Genomic DNA, 20,296 nt, shown 5'->3' with positions numbered 1-20,296 from the left:
TCCTATTGAGAATATCTGGAATCCCCTAGGTCAGTGGTGGCGAACCTATGGCACGAGTGCCAGAGGTGGCACACCCGAGAATTTTACTGGCACATCAACAATTTACATATGATATCCTTTTATACACTTATAAATTATTCCACTTTTTTTTTTTAATTGTTACAATATATACATGTTAAATTTTGTTTTACAGGAGAGAGCAGTTACGAAGACATGAATTTGATCGGTGCAGTATTAACAAAAGATCACGTGACCCAAAGACAAATGGAACCGACAATTTTTGAGTTGAAATGCTAATTCTTTTCAACCGAATTCCATAACATCTGCAACTGTCATAACAACATTCACTATATATTTCTTAGACATTCACGACAGAGAGTCGTTTATCGTTCCGAAAGAACTTCTCATTACTGGCGGGCTCAACTCGCACAAAGTCAACCCTTGGTTGATTTTTATTGCTGCTTGCTTGCGTTTGAACTGGAAAGGGAACTCATACAAGCATTATATGGCATGTTTCAATTCATGGTAGAATTTTATTTGAAGTTAGCCTTTGTGTTCTGTCAGAATGACATCGAGAATTTCAAATGCAATCAAACAAACACTTATTTCGTGTAATTGAAAAAGTGGACAATAGTTTTAGTTAGATACTGTGTTTCTGGTGCAACATATGGTTTTGTTTGCCTATACAGCGTAGTTTCTGTGAGAGAGGTACATATGATTCATTAGTTAGCGCTGTTTTTATTCCAGCTGTCTCTAATTGCACTATTTGTCGAGAAATATATTACGCAGACTGAAAAAGCCTCTGTACCTTATTCAGGGATACAATAAAACTATTTTTTTTTCTTGCATCTACAGTATATAATGGCTGTTGGGAAGGGCGTGTTGTTTTTTGTGTGGGAGATATATATATGCAAAATCTTTTAATGTCTTTTTTCGTAAAGAGGAATCAGGGGTGCCAGTTATACGCGAGGGCAAGTTATATTCGACAGTAAGCATTTGCCTACAAGTCGACATTCTTCTACTGCTTCCCCTGTTCTGCTGACTTCTATGGTGAGTTACAATGCATAAATATTTTTCTCACTACTTTTTTTTTTTTTTTTCTAAACCAACATCATTAAAATCAATTTAATAATACAATAATCAATTTTATGCTGAATAATATTATAAATTTTTGGTGATCAAAATGGGATATGTCAATGAAACTTACCAGAAGTTAATCTGTTTAACTTCTGGTATGATGTTTGCTTGAGGAAACTACAATATTCTAGCATTAGTCCTGTGATTGATAATTAATTTAAATGCATACTTTTATATTTGTCAACATGCTACACTGTATACATTAAGTGTATTAATATGCTTTATGATTATGCCATAATTAATTATTAATAGTTATTAATACCATAATTAATTAGGGGGCACATTGCAAAGGTGACTAAAACAGCTCACCAAATCACTTGGCTTATGAAAAATACTTTAACATGCAGAGACAAACAAGTTGTTGTTCCTTTGTATCGAGCCTTGATAAGACCCCATCTGGACTTCTGTGCCCAGTTATGGGCACCAGGGTTTCTTCATGATGGGGAGGAAGTGGAGAGGGTCCAGAGACGAGTGACCAAGATGATAGCAGGTCTGTAGAATGAACCTTATGAAAATAGGTTGAGGATTTGTGGGTTGCAGAAATTGGACGATAGGCGAAGGAGGGGTGATATGATTGAGACATTCAAATTACTGAAGGGTTTTTATAGGATTGATCCAGAAGATATTTTTGAAAATATGACTGGTGGTGGACTAGGGGCCATGCATGGAACCTGGGCAAGAGCGTGGTTGACAAGGGTGTTAGAGCTAGGTTTTTTACTTGGAGTGGTGAATGAGTGGAATAAGCTTCCAGAGTCTGTTGTGGGTGCTACGACCGTGAATGAGTTCAAGGCAAGATATGATAGATACTGTGTGAATGCTGAATAGTTATTCCAGACATGATGTTAGGGCCTCCCACAATGAGTCTGTCGACTCCTTGGAGTTTCCCGGAACAATAATAATAATAATAATACTTATTTACTAAAATAAATAGCCAAAAGGCTTCACATCGGCGATACAAAATTATATAAATTAAGTGGATATTAAATCCAACATTATCTCAAAGCCGACTACAGAAACTATAGACGTTTCGTGCAAAATTTGATCAGAGATCTTATGGTAATACACTCGCCACCATACTACGAGTTGCCCTAGCAGCTAGAGCAACTGGTAGTATGGCGGTGAGTGTATTCCCGTAAGTTCGCTAGTCAAATTTCCCACGAAAATTCTATAGTTACTGTAGTCAGATCTGAAATAATGTTAGATTTAATATCCACTTAATTTATATAATATTAATACTTATGTTAGTTTAATGTATGAACTTTAAAAAAATGGGAACGGTATTTACGAGTAAGTTTGTCGGGACTGAGCCCTCTAATACAGTAAGAATAAATAAAAATACAGTCTTATAGAAAAAGAATTGAGAACGACTGATCCTTAGGATTCCCCGACTTTTCCCTTTTCTAATCGCACGTGCGTTCATTATGCATTTCGCGGCACGCATTCGAAGTAAGCAGCGGCAAGTGTATTATTGTTGCATATGTGCACCGTTTTGTTTTTGCTACTGTAAATAAATGGGAATCATAAAGATAATTTAATTTAGGCATATAATAAAATGTTGATTTTTTTGAAACTATAAAAAATGCATTTGATTTAAATTGTGAATTATTTTGTTACAGTTCTACTGAACATGGCTGATGAAAATAAAAAACAAAAATTATCACAGTCAAGCAGCAGAGAATTCCAAAGCTGGTGGACTGAAGAGTATGGCATAATTAATAAAGACAATAAAGCAATATGCATTTTATGTTCAGAATGTCATCAGTAAAATGGCATTATGAGACAAAACATAAATCGCTTCTTGAGAAAAGCAAGGAACAGAAAGAATTTATTGCTTGGGCAATTAAAAATAGGAATATCCAGTCAACAACCCTAATGAAATTTATCGGCAGTCGTTCAAATATAGCTGCTGCTAGTTTTTTTGCCTCAAGTGTAATTACCAAACACGAGAAATCTTTTAGTGATGGGGAATATATAAAAGAAGCATGGTTAAAATGTGCACCAGTTCTCTTTGAAGATTTTGAAAACAAGGAAAAAATTATTCAAAGAATAAAAGATATGCCTTTGGCTAGAAACACAGTGAAAGATAGAATCATAGAAATGGCTAAAAATATAACTCATCAGTAAAAAACAGAAAAAATCTGGTTTAATTTCTCTTTGTCTTGATGAGAGTACTTACATAACTGGATCAGCTCATTTAGCAATTTTTATTCGTTATTGTGTTGGGAATAACATCAAAAGAAACAGATATTTGCAACGTAGTTGTAAATGCACTTGCTGAAAGAGATATAGATCCCTCCAAAATTGTATCAGTAACTACTGATGGTGCTCGCAGTATGACTGGAGAGAAAAATGGGTTCGTCAATTTATTTGCCAAATGTATTGGACATTCAGTTCTGGGTTTTCATTGTATTATACAACAGCAGGTTTTATGCACAAAGGCTAGTTTCAAGCCACTGGCAGATATTATGAGCATTGTAACAAAATTGGTCAATTTTATATTGACCAATTTTGTGAGATAAACTCTGTGTACAATGGTTTACTTATGTACAACGTCCAATGGTTAAGTCGTGGGAAAGTTCTTGAAAGATTTGTTGAGTGTTTAGATGAAGTCAGACTTTTTTTTTACATAATGAGAAAATCATTGAAAAATACAATCAATTTATGAATGTCAAATGGCTTTCTAATTTGATTTTAATTAAATTTTAATGCCCTGATTTTGTGTTTACATTTAAATGAATTAAATGTTAAACTGCAAGGTGTTAACAAGACAGTTATTATTGTCATGTTTGATTTAATCAAAGCATTCGAAGCTAAATTACCAATTTTTAATCGTGACGTTATTTCCAATACCTTCCGATATTTTCCAAATACAAAAAAACTTCTTTGCAGATCTAGAATTCCATGAAAAAACAGATCAAGTTAAATTGACAAAAGAGTTTTCTACAGTTATTCAGTTGAAAATCAACGTTTTTTCAAGATTTATGCAGTTCAGGCAATTTGCAGAGACAATCAAAATTTATTTTGCATCTGGACATAACATCAACAGATAAACTCAATTTGGAGATTTTTGAGTGACTGAATTTGGAAGATATAGAAATGCAACTAATCGATTTTCAATTTAGTTCTATACGGAAACAAAAGTTTGTCGATTTGAGAAATGACTTGGACATAATGGAAAATCGATTATTGGGTGCAATTAAAAAGAATGCAGAAGAGGAAATATTGAGAACTTGGAATGCCATTCCTGAAACCTTTTGTTGTTTAAAAAAACTAGCGATGGCTATATTATCAATTTTCTCCTCTACATATGCTTGCGAGTCATTATTTTTCGAAATGAATTTTATAAGACAGTTTAAGAAATAGAATGACTGATGAATCTAGTTCCACGTATGTATTACTTATTACTAAAAGTGGCAAGATATGAACCTGATATAAAGTATTTGGCATCTAATGTACAACAGCAAAAATCTCATTGATAAATTAATAAAAGGTTGATATTGATTTGTATACGACAAAGTGTATGTCTATTTATGAGTTGATTTTTATGAAATTCCATGTTAATTTTTAAACTTGTCTCAATAAAATTCTGCAATTAATTTTGTATTAATTGTTAATTAATTAGTATTATATTAATTAGTTGTTGACTTGTCAGGCACGTCAGCAACTGATTTGTAAATTTTTGGCATGTGGACATAAAAAGGTTCGCCACCACTGCCCTAGGTAGACATGTTCAGCATGGTCTTACAGTGATGTTACAACAGTATCATGTGGATGTGAGAGAACTAGAAGTATGAATGTGGAGTTGTGCTATTAAAGAAAGAAGCAGATTTTTTTCCACTTTTCCTGTTCGAAGTCAGATTCAGATTTATTTATTGTCTTCATTGAAGCTCTTACTTTTTTTTTATATATTTATTCAACTGTCACTCATGAAAGTTTATAAACCTACAATGCATTAGTACCATGGCTGGGCTAAGGGTTCTTTAATATATCTTCTTTTTTTGCTTTTTTCTTGTTCATTTTTTTACCTGGTCTGGAAGCCCTACTCTAGAGACCAAAAACAGAACTTTTTGAAACAATGGGACAGTGAAATTAATTTACTGCCTAAAGAAAATTGCAAACATCCATGCCCACCATGGGATTTGAACATCCAGCTTGTAGGTTGGAGAACAATATATTTTTTAATTTTTTCTATTACTGGTTCTTGGTTTAATTCTTTCATAATTTCTTCATTTCTTTTGTGATCAAATAGGGTATACTTTGCAGTTTTTCCCATAAACTTCATTTCTGCTGTTGTTAATCTTTGTTTTTTTGTCCAGATTTCGCTTCCATACATTAAGACTAGTAGGGCTAATGTATTGTATACTTTTAGTCTGGTTTTTTTGAACACTACGTTTGGTTTAAATATAGTTAATTACACCTTTTATTTTTAAATATTTTGCAATTTTTATGTTTATATCTTTTTCATATGTGATCATATATCCTAGGTAGTTAAATGAATTCACCTGTTCTAAGATCTTGTTATCTATTACTATTTTAGTTTTTGATGGATCTTGTCCTTTAAAGGCCATAGTTTTTGATTTTTCTGTTGATATTATCATACCATAATCTTTGGATATCTCATTTAGATCTAAAATAACTTTCTGTAAGTTATCTTCAGAATTTGTAATTATTATTTGGTTTCAGCAAAGAGGAGAGTGTTTAAGTTTACTGTAGGAGAAAGTTTAATTCCTTGATGTAAATTTTTATTCCATTTTATTATTATTTCATGTAAGTAGATGTTAAAAAGAGTTGCTGAGATGGGACATCGCTGTCAGACCCCTTGGTTTATCTCCTCATATATGATAGCTCATGATTTAATCTTATTTGTATTTGATTATTTTCATATATACTTGTGACAGCTTTTAGGATATTACTTGGTATTTGTCTTTCTTTTAATATGTTAAATAATGTTTCTTTTCAAATGCTTTTTCAAAGTCAATAAATGCAATATGTGTTTCTAAATTGTATTCTCTTCTTTTCGCTATTATTAATTTTAGGCAAAAGGCAGGGTCAATACATGATCGTCCTTTTCTAAATCCATTCTGTATTTCTAAAATAAAGTTTTCAGAATATTTCATTAGTTTGCTATTTAAGATTCTGCTATATAGTTTATTGGAGGGGATACCAGTTGAATAAATTTTATTTAAAAATAATAAGAGTCTTTCTTTCAATCTTTTTCCTGCGTATTTATGCAGTTCTGAACCTAGCTTATCTTCTCCAGGTGATTTTCCGTTTCTTGTTTCTTTCAGGCTGGTTTCTAATTCTTCTTTAGTTATTTCCTTTTCATTTTCTTTAATTGTTTGCCAGTTGTCTTTTTTAAAATATTTGTCTGTCCACAATTCTGTGTAGTAATTTAGACATTCTTCTAATTTCAATTTGGTGTTTAACACGTTCACTGCCACGCTACTTTGGCATGGTCTGTTCCCCTACGCTGAGCAGTTTTACTTCTTCAAGGTCAGTACGATAATCTCGTTACCGGAGGTAAACGTCCTACGAGTATACTCGTAGTTGGCTTGTACAGAGCATATATGGTCTATGAGAATACACAGTTTTGAAGCTAGCCCCACAAGCCAAGCATTTTCACTTCTTCAAGGTCACTACAATAATCTCGTTCCCGGCAGTAAGCGTCCTACGAGTATACTCGTAGCTGGCTTGTGAAGCAGGTTTACCCACTACGAGTATACTCGTAGTTGGCAGCGAACGTGTTAATTTTATGTTTTTTTTTGGTATCCGCATTTAAGTGTTTCAAAATCTTATATACATTGGGTCTTATTTTATATAAATCATGTTCTAAATTAGAAACAAATTTGTTCCATGATTCTCTATGTCTTTTTCTGACTTCTCTTTTAGCTATGGCTCTTATTCTTTTATATTCTATTTCATCTTCTAATCCTTTACTGCTTAACCATTTGTGATAGGCTTCTTTTTTCTTTTTGATTATTTCTTTGATTGTATCATCCCAGATCTTCAGTTTTTTCCTTTTATTGAATTTTTTGGTCTTTCCTAAGCTTTCATTTGCCGCTGTATTTAGTATCGTTTTTATATTAAGCCATTCTATTTCTATTTCTTCATTTTGTTTTATTTTATCTAGATATTGGTTAATTCTTTGTTCATATAGCCATTGTACATTTGTGTCATTCAATAATCTAGTTTTATAAACAAATGTTTCAATTTTTCTTTCTGTTCTTGTTACTTGTAGCCATTTAGGTGGTAATCTTAATTTTATTTTAACAAGGAAGTGGTTACTGCTTATTTCATATCCTCTGTGAACTCTAACATCTAATGAAAATTTTGATGTCTTTTCATTTAATATAAAGTAATCTAATATTGATTACTTCTTGATCAGATCAGATCTAGATCAGATCTAGAGGATGGAATAATATTATCTAATATTATTCCATCCTCTTGCTGCCCAAGTATATTTATTTTTTGTCTTTATGTTTATAGAAAGAATTCATTATTTTTAGGTTATTATAAACTACAAAGTCAATCAATTTTTTACCATTCCTGTTTAGAGTATGTTCTCCATTTATTCCTATATTATTATTAATTTTCATGTTTCCAATTCTTGCATTTAAGTCTCCTGCTAAAATTATGTAATCATTTTTATTTATTTTATTATATATGTTTTGTAGCCAATTATAAAAATCAATATTCTCTTCCTTCTTCTGGGGTATATAAACCAATTATTGTTAAATAGCCTCTATCTATTTTTATTCTAGCTTCTATTATTCTTTCATTCCATAATTTATAATGTTTTAACTGTTTTGAAAGGCAGTTATGAATCCAAATCATGACTCCTGCTTGTGCTCTTTGGTCTCTGTCGACTCCACTGTATATCACATTAAAATTTTTGATTCTCATAGTTCCTTTTAATTTCTTTTTTGTTTCAGTGATTATTGCTATTTTAAAATTTCTTTCATTTAATAATTGATCTAATTCTATTTCTTTATATGCTATTCCTCTTGCATTCCAATTTGCTATGTGTATTATATTTTGTTGTTTCCATTTTTGTTTTACCTTTTCCATTCCAGGGTCGTTTCCCATAGATTCAATCAGATTATCTTTTTCTGTCAGCTTACAAGTAGAATTATGTTCTCCATGTCAGGGGACTAGCCTGACAATGGAATAGTTCAGTGGTAGGGCTGCTACCTTAAGGCTTCTGAACTAGCCTTCTTCCGAATTTAAACCCATAGGAGGAATAGGGTATATTGAAGGGGGAAAGAGTAGATTATAAAAGAATTATAGTAAGGTTTATAGAGAGGGCATAGTTGTAAGGCCAGAAATGAAAAGCCCCATGGCCCTTGAGTACTCTAATAGCATAAGGGTCATAAAATAAGAAGAGGTTGGCTGATAAGGCCTTATAGGAAAAATTAAAGTGGATCTTCCTCAACGTAGAAGGAGATGAGGATAGATCCAGCTAGGGGTCCATGGGAGTGCTGCTTTCCTTACAATCAAGATGATTGCCCCTCATGGCCCTGTTGGTCCACGAGTCCTTAGTATATTCGGACCACCCCACCATACACACACATGGTGGGCTCCCCTATCCGCCACCTAGGGAACGTGCTCTCTAGGGGTTACAGGGTCCCCCGAGTTCTCTTGGGGGACCCTGTAACATTAACTTATGTTAATAATGCTGGGAAAGGCATGAAAGGAACTATGTGGTTGTTTGCAGATGCAAAGTTGGAGAGAATTATGAGGAGTAAAGCAGTATGGTGTGAATTTAAAGGAAGATTTGAAGACAGTGTGATCGAGCAACTGAGTGGTGTTACCAGTTCAATGTTGCAAAGTTAAAGCTTTAAACTTTAGAAAGCAAGGCTGGATGAAGAATATACAATTGGTGGAGATATCTTGCAGGAGGTGAAGATAAGGAATCTGGGAATGATAGCAGACAAGGACCTAAAAATTTAAGGACATGCTGATAAAACTGAGGCCATCAATAAATCATAGCAATGAAGTAGAGGACAACCGACATGGAGAAGCAAAGATTATGGACCCCCCCATCTAAAAGCTCTTGATAAGCTGTAATTACTATGCATGGATTCGATCACCTGATTTTCAAACAGATGAAGAATGAAGATATATTGGAAAGGGTGCTCCAGAGATAACTGACTAAGGGAGTTTTGAGAACGTGTCTAGAATGTTGGGTATGAACAAAGAATAGAGGAAATGCAAATTGCACAGCATTGTGGAAAAGAGAGATAAGACTGAGACAAAAGGGGTAAGAAGTTCTCAGATTAACAAGGAATGGGTTTTTCATAGAGCAGGAATGAGAGGGACACAAGAGGTTAATCCCTGAAAGCTATATAAGTAGAATGGGCTGGGGGAGTGAGAGCAGGTTTATTGCAAGGAGAGTGGCTGGTGAGTGGATTGTGCTGCCTAAAGCATATCTAGTGTAGACACACTGAATTAATTTAAGGTAAAGCTTAATGAGCAATGTATATAACAGTAGGATCATCTATCATGTCTTCATTCCATGGAAGTCTGATAAGGATATAAAAATTTTCTTAAAACAGGACATCACTCCATGTTTGAAACCAATGCACTGTAAGAGAACATATTAAATGACTATATGAAAAAAAAAAAGTTGTAGAAACATTTGAATATAATCTAGTCAAATTGTATTCAAATGGTGAACATTAGGTTTAGAGATTCCTCTGATCTTTTGCTTAAAGATTCCCACCATAGACCAAAACCATTGCTTTTAGTTACCTCTCTGGGCAACACAACATGACAATTTTCTAACCACAAAGATTAAAAAAAAAAAAAATAAAAAAAAAACCCTTCAAATACATCAAAACTAAGTAAATTTTTATTTTACTTAGTTTTGATGTATTTACGTCACCATTTATGACATTTAAATATATGTCACTTAATAATACAGATCAATTTCTCAAATGATAAAGTTTGAATTACAGCATGGCACAGACAGACTGGAGGATTCACCACACCAACTACACTATCTTTCTAAAAATATGAATAACAGTTTAACACATAAAAATTAGGATTTATTAAAATAAACTCCTTCATGCATTCATTTGATGCTTACATCTTCCCTGTCAATAAAAGCTACTTTCTCCCAAGCATCAGTGTATTGTTAGTTTCTAAGATATAACATTTACAATGGTCCTACAATATGCACATATGTTTATACAAATTCTCTTTGTCTGAAGTGACCTTGTTAACTAATATATAACTAGCTGATGCTAATAAAAGCTAATCTGACACTTCAGAAAGATGAAACATTGAAAACTAAAAACAATTGTTTCATAAAGATTGACAGATTTTTTTAAAATAAACAGCATCATATTCTGCAATTAAGCTTTAGAAAATTCAATTTCAAGCAGCCAAAGCGAGATTTAACAAATGGTATACTGCTCACTATGAACAAGTGGGAGAAAAAAGAGTATGTGTGTGTGTGTGTGAGAGAGAGCAAGTTTTGACTGCACTAAGTGAAATTCAATCCACTTTGCAAAACTGGAGAGCAGAGACAACTTGATTTTAATTCCACCAAACAATTTAATCAAAAGATGTTTTATTAACTGCTTATATTTTGCTGAATTTTAAATCAGCATCATCAGAGGCCAATACACTTGTACATGCAACAGTGAGTAAGTAAAACAATAAAATTACAGAGCGTACAAAAGATCTAAAGTCCTATTTATGGCAACCTCTAATGTTGGGAAAAAAAATCATTACAGCTATGTGGGAGTTGCTCTTAGGATGACAGTCTCCCAAATTTTTGGCAAATTAATGCAACCGTACTTGTTCAGGTTAGGGGAATTCTTCAAAGCCATTGCTGAATCAAAAAATAATCTTTCAGATCTGTAACAACTCCTAAATAGCACATTTATTTTCTTCATCTAATCCTGTATGAAGGAATATCCAAAGCGTGGTCTGCCAGTCCTGACTTGCCATAGTAATAGTAGAGAATGTATTTTTTATGTTCTACCAGGCAGATGTTAACTGATCTTCCTGTTTGTCCATAGTAGGCCAAGTCACAGTCACAGGGAACTTCATACACTCCTGGGCATGCTAAAGGGTCAAGTTTATCCTTAGGCGAGCGGATCAGAGTTGCTAATTTTATATGCAGTTTGAAAGTGGTGCGAAGGCCATGTTTCATCAGTACTTTGGCTATCTTTTCTGATGTACTTCTGACATTGGGAATAAAGATGATTATGTTGTGTTCCTGTGTATTAGGGGAGGGAAGAGTAATGGGGCTGTGTAGTATTTTATCTATTTTGTAGGGATTGTAGCCATTGGCTAAGAATGTATGGCACAGATATTTGAGCTCTATGGTCAGAGCTGTATTGTTAGAACAAACGGCTCTGTGTGCAAGTGTTTTTAAAATGCCATACTGTTGGACTGGATGATGATGATGATGATGATGATGATGCGATTGTTTATGTAGGTATCTTCCTGTGTGTGTAGGCTTTCTGCAAATGGAAAAAGATAGTGATCCATCTGAAAGATGGGTGACTAATGTGTCAAGAAATGGTAAACAGTTATTAGATTATTTTTCTACTGTGAAGTGGATGTTGGGGTATTGACTGTTTAGATAGGTGACAAATGCATCCAAAGTGTCTTGTTCATGGGGCCTAATTGCAAACACATGATCTACATAATGTAACCAAACTAGTGGCTTGTATGTAGCTGTGGTAAGTATTTTGTTTTCAAAGTGTTCCATGTAAAAGTTTGCTAAAGGGGGGGGGGAACTGCACACAAAACTAGCAACTCTGATCCACTCGCCTAAGAATAAACTTGACCCTTTAGCACACCCAGGAGTGTATGAAGTTCCCTGTGACTGTGACTTGGCCTACTATGGACAAACAGGAAGATCAGTTAACATCTGCCTGGTAGAACATAAAAAATACATTCTCTACTATTACTATAGCAAGTCAGGACTGGCAGACCACGCTTCGGATACTCCTTCACATAGGATTAGATGGAAGAAAACAAATGTGCTATTTAGGAGTTGTTACAGATCTGAAAGATTATTTTTTGAGTTAGCAATGGCTTTGAAGAATTCTAACCTGAACAAGTATGGTTTCATTAATTTGCCAAAAATTTGGGAGGCTGTCATCCTAAGAGCAACTCGCACATAGCTGTAATGATTTTTTTTTTTTCCAACATTAGAGGGCACCATAAATAGAACTTGAGATCTTTTGTACACTGCAATTTTATTGTTTTACTTACTTGCTGTCACATGTACAAGTGTGTTGTGCTCTGATGATGTCAATTTGAAATTCAGCGAAATATAAGCAGTTAATAAAACATCTTTTGATTAAATTGTTTGGTGTTGTTAATGCCGTTAACAACTTAAGTCATGAATAACTGCCAACACCTAAGATTATCTGTTAGATTGGTTTTAATTCCATAAAGAACATAGCTGAAATATCAACTTACCTAATCGTGACAGATATTTTTCTTTTTGTTCTTCTGTCCCATATGCATAAATAGGGTGCATCACTAAGGATGACTGAACACTCATGGTTGAGCGATAACCACTGTCCACCCTAGATAATAAGAATCAAAATTTGAAGACTCAAATTTAACTAATAAAAGACACTTTCTAATAAACTAAATTTATTTATAACATTTTTTATATACTTCAAGGCCCACCTTTCCTAATTGGGTTGTGGAGGCAACAGCTGCAAGAAGAACTTCCAATCGTCATGATCCTCTGCCACCAAGCTCAGGTGTTCTGGTGGGATTCCCAAACGTGTCCACCCAAGATTTTGGATATAATCTATCCAGCGAGTCATTGGCCTTCCACGTGGCCTCCCACTCTCTAGCTTGGCAAAGAGGGCTGCTGAGGGAGCCTCTCTTGTGGCATTCTGACCAGGTGCCCGTACCAACGTAACTATGATCTCTCAACATGGAGAAGCAGCGGTCGAGTATTGAGGGTTTCCTGAATTGCAGAGCTTCTGACTCTGTCGAGTCTTGTCAGCCCCGCAATCCCTTGAAGGAACCTAATTTCAGCCGCTTGGATTCATGTCCGCATTCTTTCGGTCATTACCAAACTCTCATGAGCATAGGTGATCTTTACAGTCCTTGAGAAAAAATAATCACCTCATTATCACCAAAGCTGACAAGGGAAAAGCAACAGTAGTTATGGACTCAGCAAATTACAGAAGAAAACTTTCTCTTTTGCTTCGAGATCGCTCCACATATCAAGAAATTGATTATAATCCAACTAACAGACAACTAAAGAAATTAAATTCTCTCTTAGATGAAGTCATCAGTTTAGATAAAGACACAATTGAAAGACTTAAAACTCATTTTGCAAGACCTCCTAGATTTTATGGCCTTCCAAAAAACCATAAGATTGACTATCCTCTTCGTCCAATAGTAGATTGTATTGCTTCTCCTACTTACCGTATAGCCAAATATCTAGCTAAATTATTGAAATCTTACATTGGCAACTCTAATTCTTTTTTAAAAAACTCCTCAGATTTCTTAGAAAAATTAAAAAATGTCTCATTACAACCTACAGATCTTATGGTTAACTTTGATATAGAATCTTTATATACCAATGTACCTCTCAAGGAAACTTTAAAATTACTTGCTGACATCTTTCCTCAAGACATTATAAAACTATTCGATTTCGTAATACATTCTGGATATTTCTTATGTCAAAATAAATTTTACAGCCAAGTAGAAGGAACGGCCATGGGAAGTCCTCTTTCTCATGCTTTAGCCAACTTTTATTTAGACCATTTAGAAAAAGTCCTATTCTCATCTATTTTCCCTCAAATCTTTTTGGGTAAGATATATAGATGACATCTTTACTATTTGGCCTCACAGCAAAAACTCTTTACCTTCTTTTTTTTAAACAGTATTAATTCCTTGCATCATTGTATAAAGTTCACTATAGAAATAGAAGAAAACAACCAGTTATCTTTTTTAGACGTTCTCCTCATCCAGTCACCTTCAAATATTCTTACAACTACAGTATACAGGAAACCAACATTCACAGGTTGTTATATTCTTAAAGAATCAGCCCATCATCCATGTCAAAAAACAGGAATTATAAAATGCCTCATCAGAAGAGCCAAAACCAATTGTTCTACTTTTGATTATCTACAGAAAGAACTTTCTACTATCCAACAACACATGAAACTCAATGGCTTTTCTAAAAAAAGTACTCAACATCTCAATTCTTATAATCCTCCACAAAACAACAAAGTTTCAATACGTCGAGTGCCTATTCCTTATATCTCCGGTATTTCAGAACCTATCGCAAGAATTTTAAAGAAATACGATGACAACTACATGTTCACCTATTAACAAATTGTCTTCTCATTTTCCTTCTCCTAAAGACAAATGCTCAACTTTATCTCTTCCTGGAGTTTATCAAATTCCTTGCAACTGTGATCCGTTCCTATTTTGGACAGACTGGACGTTCTCTTGAAAAAAGAATCCAAGAACATCAATCCTCCATTCTTCACAACAAACCTGAAAAGTCTGGATTGGCTTAACACGGGATTGAAACTTACCACAGCATCTTTTGGTCCAGGACTCGCCTCTTACATAGATCCTGTTATAGGTTTGAACGTTTGTTCAAGGAAAGTGTGGAGGCCTTGCTCCATCGTCCCAACCTGAATCATAATGACTGTATATCTATATCAAAAATCTGGGAAAGTCTAATCAAGATTACTCATTAATTTTTTTTTCCAATTATGTCTCTATTTCAAAATATTCCATTTTATACTTAATACTTAGTGATATAACATCACGCGGCGTGTTCTATTTTTAACGATCTATTGTTAGTATTCTAGCTTGTATTTTTTAAAACTGTTCTTGTAATACCAATGAGGATGGTCAGCTATTTCCAGACCGAAATATTTGGTTAATTAAATATCTTTCTAGTGTTTACATGCATATATCATTCTGTCTTATGTCACAAGTATCCTAAAAACAGCGTATTGAAGACAGCCAGCTTTGCTTTCTGGCTTAACTCCCGCTTCAATACTACCGAACGGCCAAGCTCCTGCAACATTGAGCTTGCTAAGCCAATTCGAGTATCTAGCTCTACGTCCCATTTTCCATCATACGTGAATATGGACCCAAGGTATTTAAAACTTCTCCACCTGCATCATTGGGACTCCACTTACATGTAGAGTGCACTGGGATGGTTGTCTTGAGACCACAAATGTTTCAGTTTTGGCCACACTGATCTTCATTCCAGCATCTGCACAAACAGCTACAAACCTATCCAGGGTCCACTGGAGGTCATCTGTGGAAGAGCTAAGCAGAACTAGGTCATCTGCAAAAAGCAGACGTCCAACGCTACATCTTCCAATTCTGACACACTCACTGCCTTGGCTGTGCCTATCAATCCAGTCCATAAATATTATGAAAAGGAGGGGTGACAGAACACACCCTTGGCGGAGGCCAACGGAGACTGTGAAAGTTCAGACTTCGTGCTGTTTACCCTGACACAAAACTCTGGGCTTGATGGCAGCTAATAGTTGGCCATCCATTCCATACTCCTGTACTACTTGACAAAGCTTATCCCGAGGAACCCAGTCATATGCCTTCTCCAAGTCCACAAAATGTGTAGACATTCTTGGCATATTCCCAAGATTTCTCAAAGACTTACTTTAAAGTGATGATTTAGTCAGTTGTGCTTCTACCAGGATGAAAGCCAAATTGTTCTTCCTGGAACTTTGACTCAACTATGCTCTTGCACCGTCTTTCCAAGCACTTAGCATACACTTTCCCAGGCAAGCTGAGCAGAGAGATGCCACGATAGTTACTGCACTCCTTCTGGTCTCCCTTCTTGAAGACTGGTATTATTATGCCTGTCTGCCATTGCTTTGGTGCTCTCCCGGATATCCAAACAGCCTGACACACTCGAGTCAGCCAGAGAACACCGTCTCGATTTAAGGCTTTTAGCATTTCGGGCCGAATTTCATCATCGTCAGCAGCCTTGCCCGATTTTAGTGATTTTATTGCTAAATGGACCTCTTCTGCTGTGAGACTAGTCATTGCCCCGATCTGCACCTCTTGGATGTCCAAAACTGCTGGGCCACCCGGGTTAAGAAGGCTCTCAAAGTATTCCCTCCATCTGTGGAGGATATCCTTCTTGGTTGTTAAAAGTGCACCATCAGAGGCCTTAATTGCCTTTGCTGGCAACGATTTCCTTCCTCGAAGGCGGCGGATGGTCTGCCAGAATACTTTATTTGCATTTGCATTTTTCATATAAGTGTAATTTAATTCAAAAGATGTTTTGTTTTAAAGAAAACAAAGGATCGAGCTTTTGTTCAAAAAAATGAAAACAAGCATATTGTTTTTTCCTATTTAAGGATAAATCCTTAGATTAGATTTATTTTTAAACCAAAGCCAAAACGCTAATGCAAAGATTGAAATTTAGTTTAAGAAAACTTCAAAGTTAAACAGTGTTAGTTGGCATGATGACCAAGAAAACTAAAGTAGTGCAACTATTATATTATATTATGTTTGTGATTGCAGTGTTTTCAGTTGGTTTGTGTTTTGTGAAAGTAAAAAAAAACATGCTACCCTACCTCTCTAAGACCAGTCTTCAACTGGAAAATCCTTATAAAAAGGTTCTTCATGTCCTAGATTGAAAACTGGTCAAAACCAATAAAATCTCAGTGATACACAAAATTTTATGAATCCTACAACTAAAAATCAAATTTTTAACTTTTATTATACTACCATGTTAAAAAAGTTTTGATTTAAAATAATCTTAGTTCTTAGTCTGTAAGGACCACTGCTTAATTAAGACCTAGGGTAAACAGGTTACTTTTTTTCCCCCTTCAGTCTTAGTCTGATATTGTTGGTTATATAAATAAAGTTAAAATTGTTAAAACACCATTACGTATTCCAAAACCAATAATAAAATGAAAATTAAGGTAACAAACTAATGGGTGATATTTTACTTTGCAATGTACATTTAAATTTAGAAATCTGAAACAATAAACAGAAAAGCATCAAATTTATAATTTTTAATTTTAGTAAAATGAGTACTGTATTATATAGATTACAGACAATGATTAAATTTTATACATCGAATTGTGTTTCTTTTAAATATAATACAATAATATCATTATATGACTGACTAGAAATCAAATGCAACAAAACAGCCACAAGTAACAGACGTTTTTTATCAGGTAGTCCATTATTATTGAGATTTATATTTGGTCATTCAAACATATAATTAAAATGAAATATATATAGATCTTTAACTGACCATGATTTATAAACATCTAATGTCAACAAGTTTCACCAACAGGGCAGTTCGGCTTCTTCAGGGCTCACAACGGTAAGAGAAAACTCAAAGTGGCTAGTACAGAGAAAATGGAGTAACATTATCGGATAAATTAAAACAGAATGTGTAACATTACACACACATATGGAGCATGTTGTGTTAGTCACTGTTGTGAGAGCACGCTCTGTAGTTTTGAGTGAAATTAAATTCTGGCAGACTGAGCGATCTTATTAATGTTTTCCACATGTCCGCTATTATCATTCCTTGGTTTCTGTTAAGATTTCTTCCAGAACGGAGGACTACTTGGCTTCCCTGAAATTTCTACAAAGGAAGTCTTCTTCTAGATAACGCATAGAGCTGCTATCTCAATGAATGGTATGGTTTGTAATCACGAAATGATGGACTAGACCTGAGTTGTCTGTTCTGTTGTTATTAACATGTTCTTTTTTTTCGGATTTCAAGGCTTCTCGATGCCTGTCCTATATTTAGACCACAAGCACATGGGACGTTGTACACTCTCACTCAATACAGATCATCCATAGTTATTCCTTATGCAGGTACAGTGTCAAAAGAGATCGCAAAACGTTTTAAGTCTTTCAACATCAGAGTTGTGTTCAAACCAGTCAAGACTGTCCGTCACGTTTTAAGATCGCCAAAAGACATTAATGCTTTTTTCAAACACGCTGGAGTGTACAACAGTCCATGTGCTTGTGACAGAAACTATATAGGACAGACGTCGAGAAGCCTCGAAATCCGAAAAAAAAAAAAAGAACATATAGGAGATGTTAATAACAACAGAACAGACAACTCAGGTCTAGCCCATCATTTCGCGATTAAAAACCATACCATTGATTGTGATAGCAGCTTCATGCCTTATCTAGAAGATAACTTCCATTGTAGAAATTTCAAGGAAGTTGTAGCAGTCCTCCATTCTGGAGAAAATCTTAACAGAAACCAGGGAATGATAATAGCGGACATATGGAAAACATTAATAAGATCGCTCAGTCTGCCAGAATTTAATTTCACTCAAAACTATAGAGCGTGTTCTCACAACAGTGACTAACACAACACGCTCGATGCGTGTAATATTACACGTGTTGTTTTAATTTTTAATTTATACGATAATGTTACTCCATTTTCTCTGCTAGCTACTTTGAGTTTTCTTTTACCGTTATAAGCCCTGAAGAAGCTGAACAGCCCCATTGGCAAAAACCCGTTGGCATTAGATGTTTATAAATCATGGCCAATTAAAGATTGATATATATTTCATTTTAATTATAGGTAGTCAATTCTTTTAGAATGTGGAATTTCACTTTTAAATAAAATGTCCTACTACACTTAAAAGGACCTGCAGTTACACAAAGTATGACAAACAATGGGCTAAAAACACTATATATTTTGTATTCATCTTTGAGCTAAAATTAAAAGTTGTAAAATTAGCAGTAAAAAAAAAAAAAAAAAATCATATTATCAGTAATGGTATACAGGAAAAAACATTTATGCTACAATTTGTACAGTATTTACTAATCAAAATATATTTATAACATAACCATGTTAAACACAGCAAAATAGTTTAATCCTTAACAAAATACTTAGCACATTCATTCGCATTATGGTAATTAGATCTCACCTTTCACATTCTCTTGCAAGAAGACCATAAGTTACATATGATGCCCCAGCACAGCCATAACCTTTTATAGTAGATCCTAAAACACCAAGTGAACCCATTTCTTTTATTACATCTTTATCAAAATCTGCCAAAAATAAATACATGCTTTTATTAACTTTTATATTAAAAATATAAAGCTCCATTTCCACTCAACCAACATTAGTGATTTATTTATAATAAACAAATGATTTATATTATATGGATCAGTAATATCCAATTAACAAGTTTATTGCTAGAATGTGAAAAGCAAAAATTTATTTCTCTGCACAATAAATATTTTGCAAAAAAAAAAATGGAATTTATTACAGAACACATAACATTGGACTGATAGTGAATGATTGAGAATGTATTATCATCATCATCTGATCTCCATGGAGTCAGAGGCTCATCATGGAAGGTACACACTATTGCACACAATGCCAACCATGCCTTAAACTGATTCAATGTATCTATATTCACAACACATTCAGGCAATGCATTCCACTCACCAACCACTCTCCACGGAAAGAACATTCTCCTCCCTCCTCTGCTCACACCCTCCTTATACAGTTTCCAGCGATGACCTCTTGTTTTCCCCCCCTCCCATTCTATGAAAAATCTCTTCCATGTAAACCTGATAACAACCCCTGACCAGCTTATGTGTCTCAATCATATCCCAAAGTCTTCTTCCTATTCATGAGGCTCTGCAATTTACATTTTCTCAATCTGTCCTTGTACTCCACATTCCAAAGACCACTGACCATCTTTGTGAATCTTCTCTGGACCCTTTCCAACATATCTCGTCACCATGAAAACCAACCAAATCTGCGCACAATAATCCATATGAAGCCTGATCAAGGCCTTATACAATGGCATCATAACCTCCATTTCTACACATCAGGGTTCTCGGCATCATTGCCATTATCTGATATGATGTCTTCACAACTTGTGCAATGTGGCCCCTGATTTCAGGTTCTTATCCACCATCACTCCTAGATCTCTCATCTCCTCTACTTCCTTTAAAGTTTCTCCACCAAGTGTATACTTTGCATCCCATCATTGCTTACCAAATCTCAAACCTTACACTTTGCAACATTGAACTGACAGTTCCACTTACCTACCCATTCATGCAATCTATTCAAGTCCTTGTGTAAGGCTATAAACATCTGCTTAACTCTGCATTGCTCTCCCCAATTTTCCATTATTTGCAAACAGCTGCATATCACTAGTTAAAC

At 34.6% G+C, this 20,296-nt stretch overlaps 1 protein-coding gene across 1 annotated transcript in view; it reads right to left on the bottom strand.

Annotated features, from left to right (window-relative positions):
* LOC150108638 (glutaryl-CoA dehydrogenase, mitochondrial) overlaps window positions 1-20,296 on the bottom strand; it is a 74,472-nt gene that overhangs the window by 36,138 nt on the left and 18,038 nt on the right. The window contains exons 4-5 of the mRNA XM_090390904.1: window positions 19,044-19,167; window positions 12,583-12,692 (exon numbers count right to left, since the gene is read on the bottom strand). Coding sequence (XP_090247030.1) covers window positions 12,583-12,692; window positions 19,044-19,167 — 234 coding nt within the window. The remainder of the gene's footprint in view (window positions 1-12,582; window positions 12,693-19,043; window positions 19,168-20,296) is intronic.

The sequence above is a fragment of the Typopeltis vanoorti genome, chromosome 3, assembly GCF_054136105.1.
Source record: "Typopeltis vanoorti isolate ZY-2024b chromosome 3, IOZ_Tvanoo_1.0, whole genome shotgun sequence".
NCBI classification, from domain to species: domain Eukaryota; kingdom Metazoa; phylum Arthropoda; class Arachnida; order Uropygi; family Thelyphonidae; genus Typopeltis; species Typopeltis vanoorti.
Note: the sequence above shows the minus strand (reverse complement) of the source record. Positions and strands in the feature narration are given on the sequence as shown.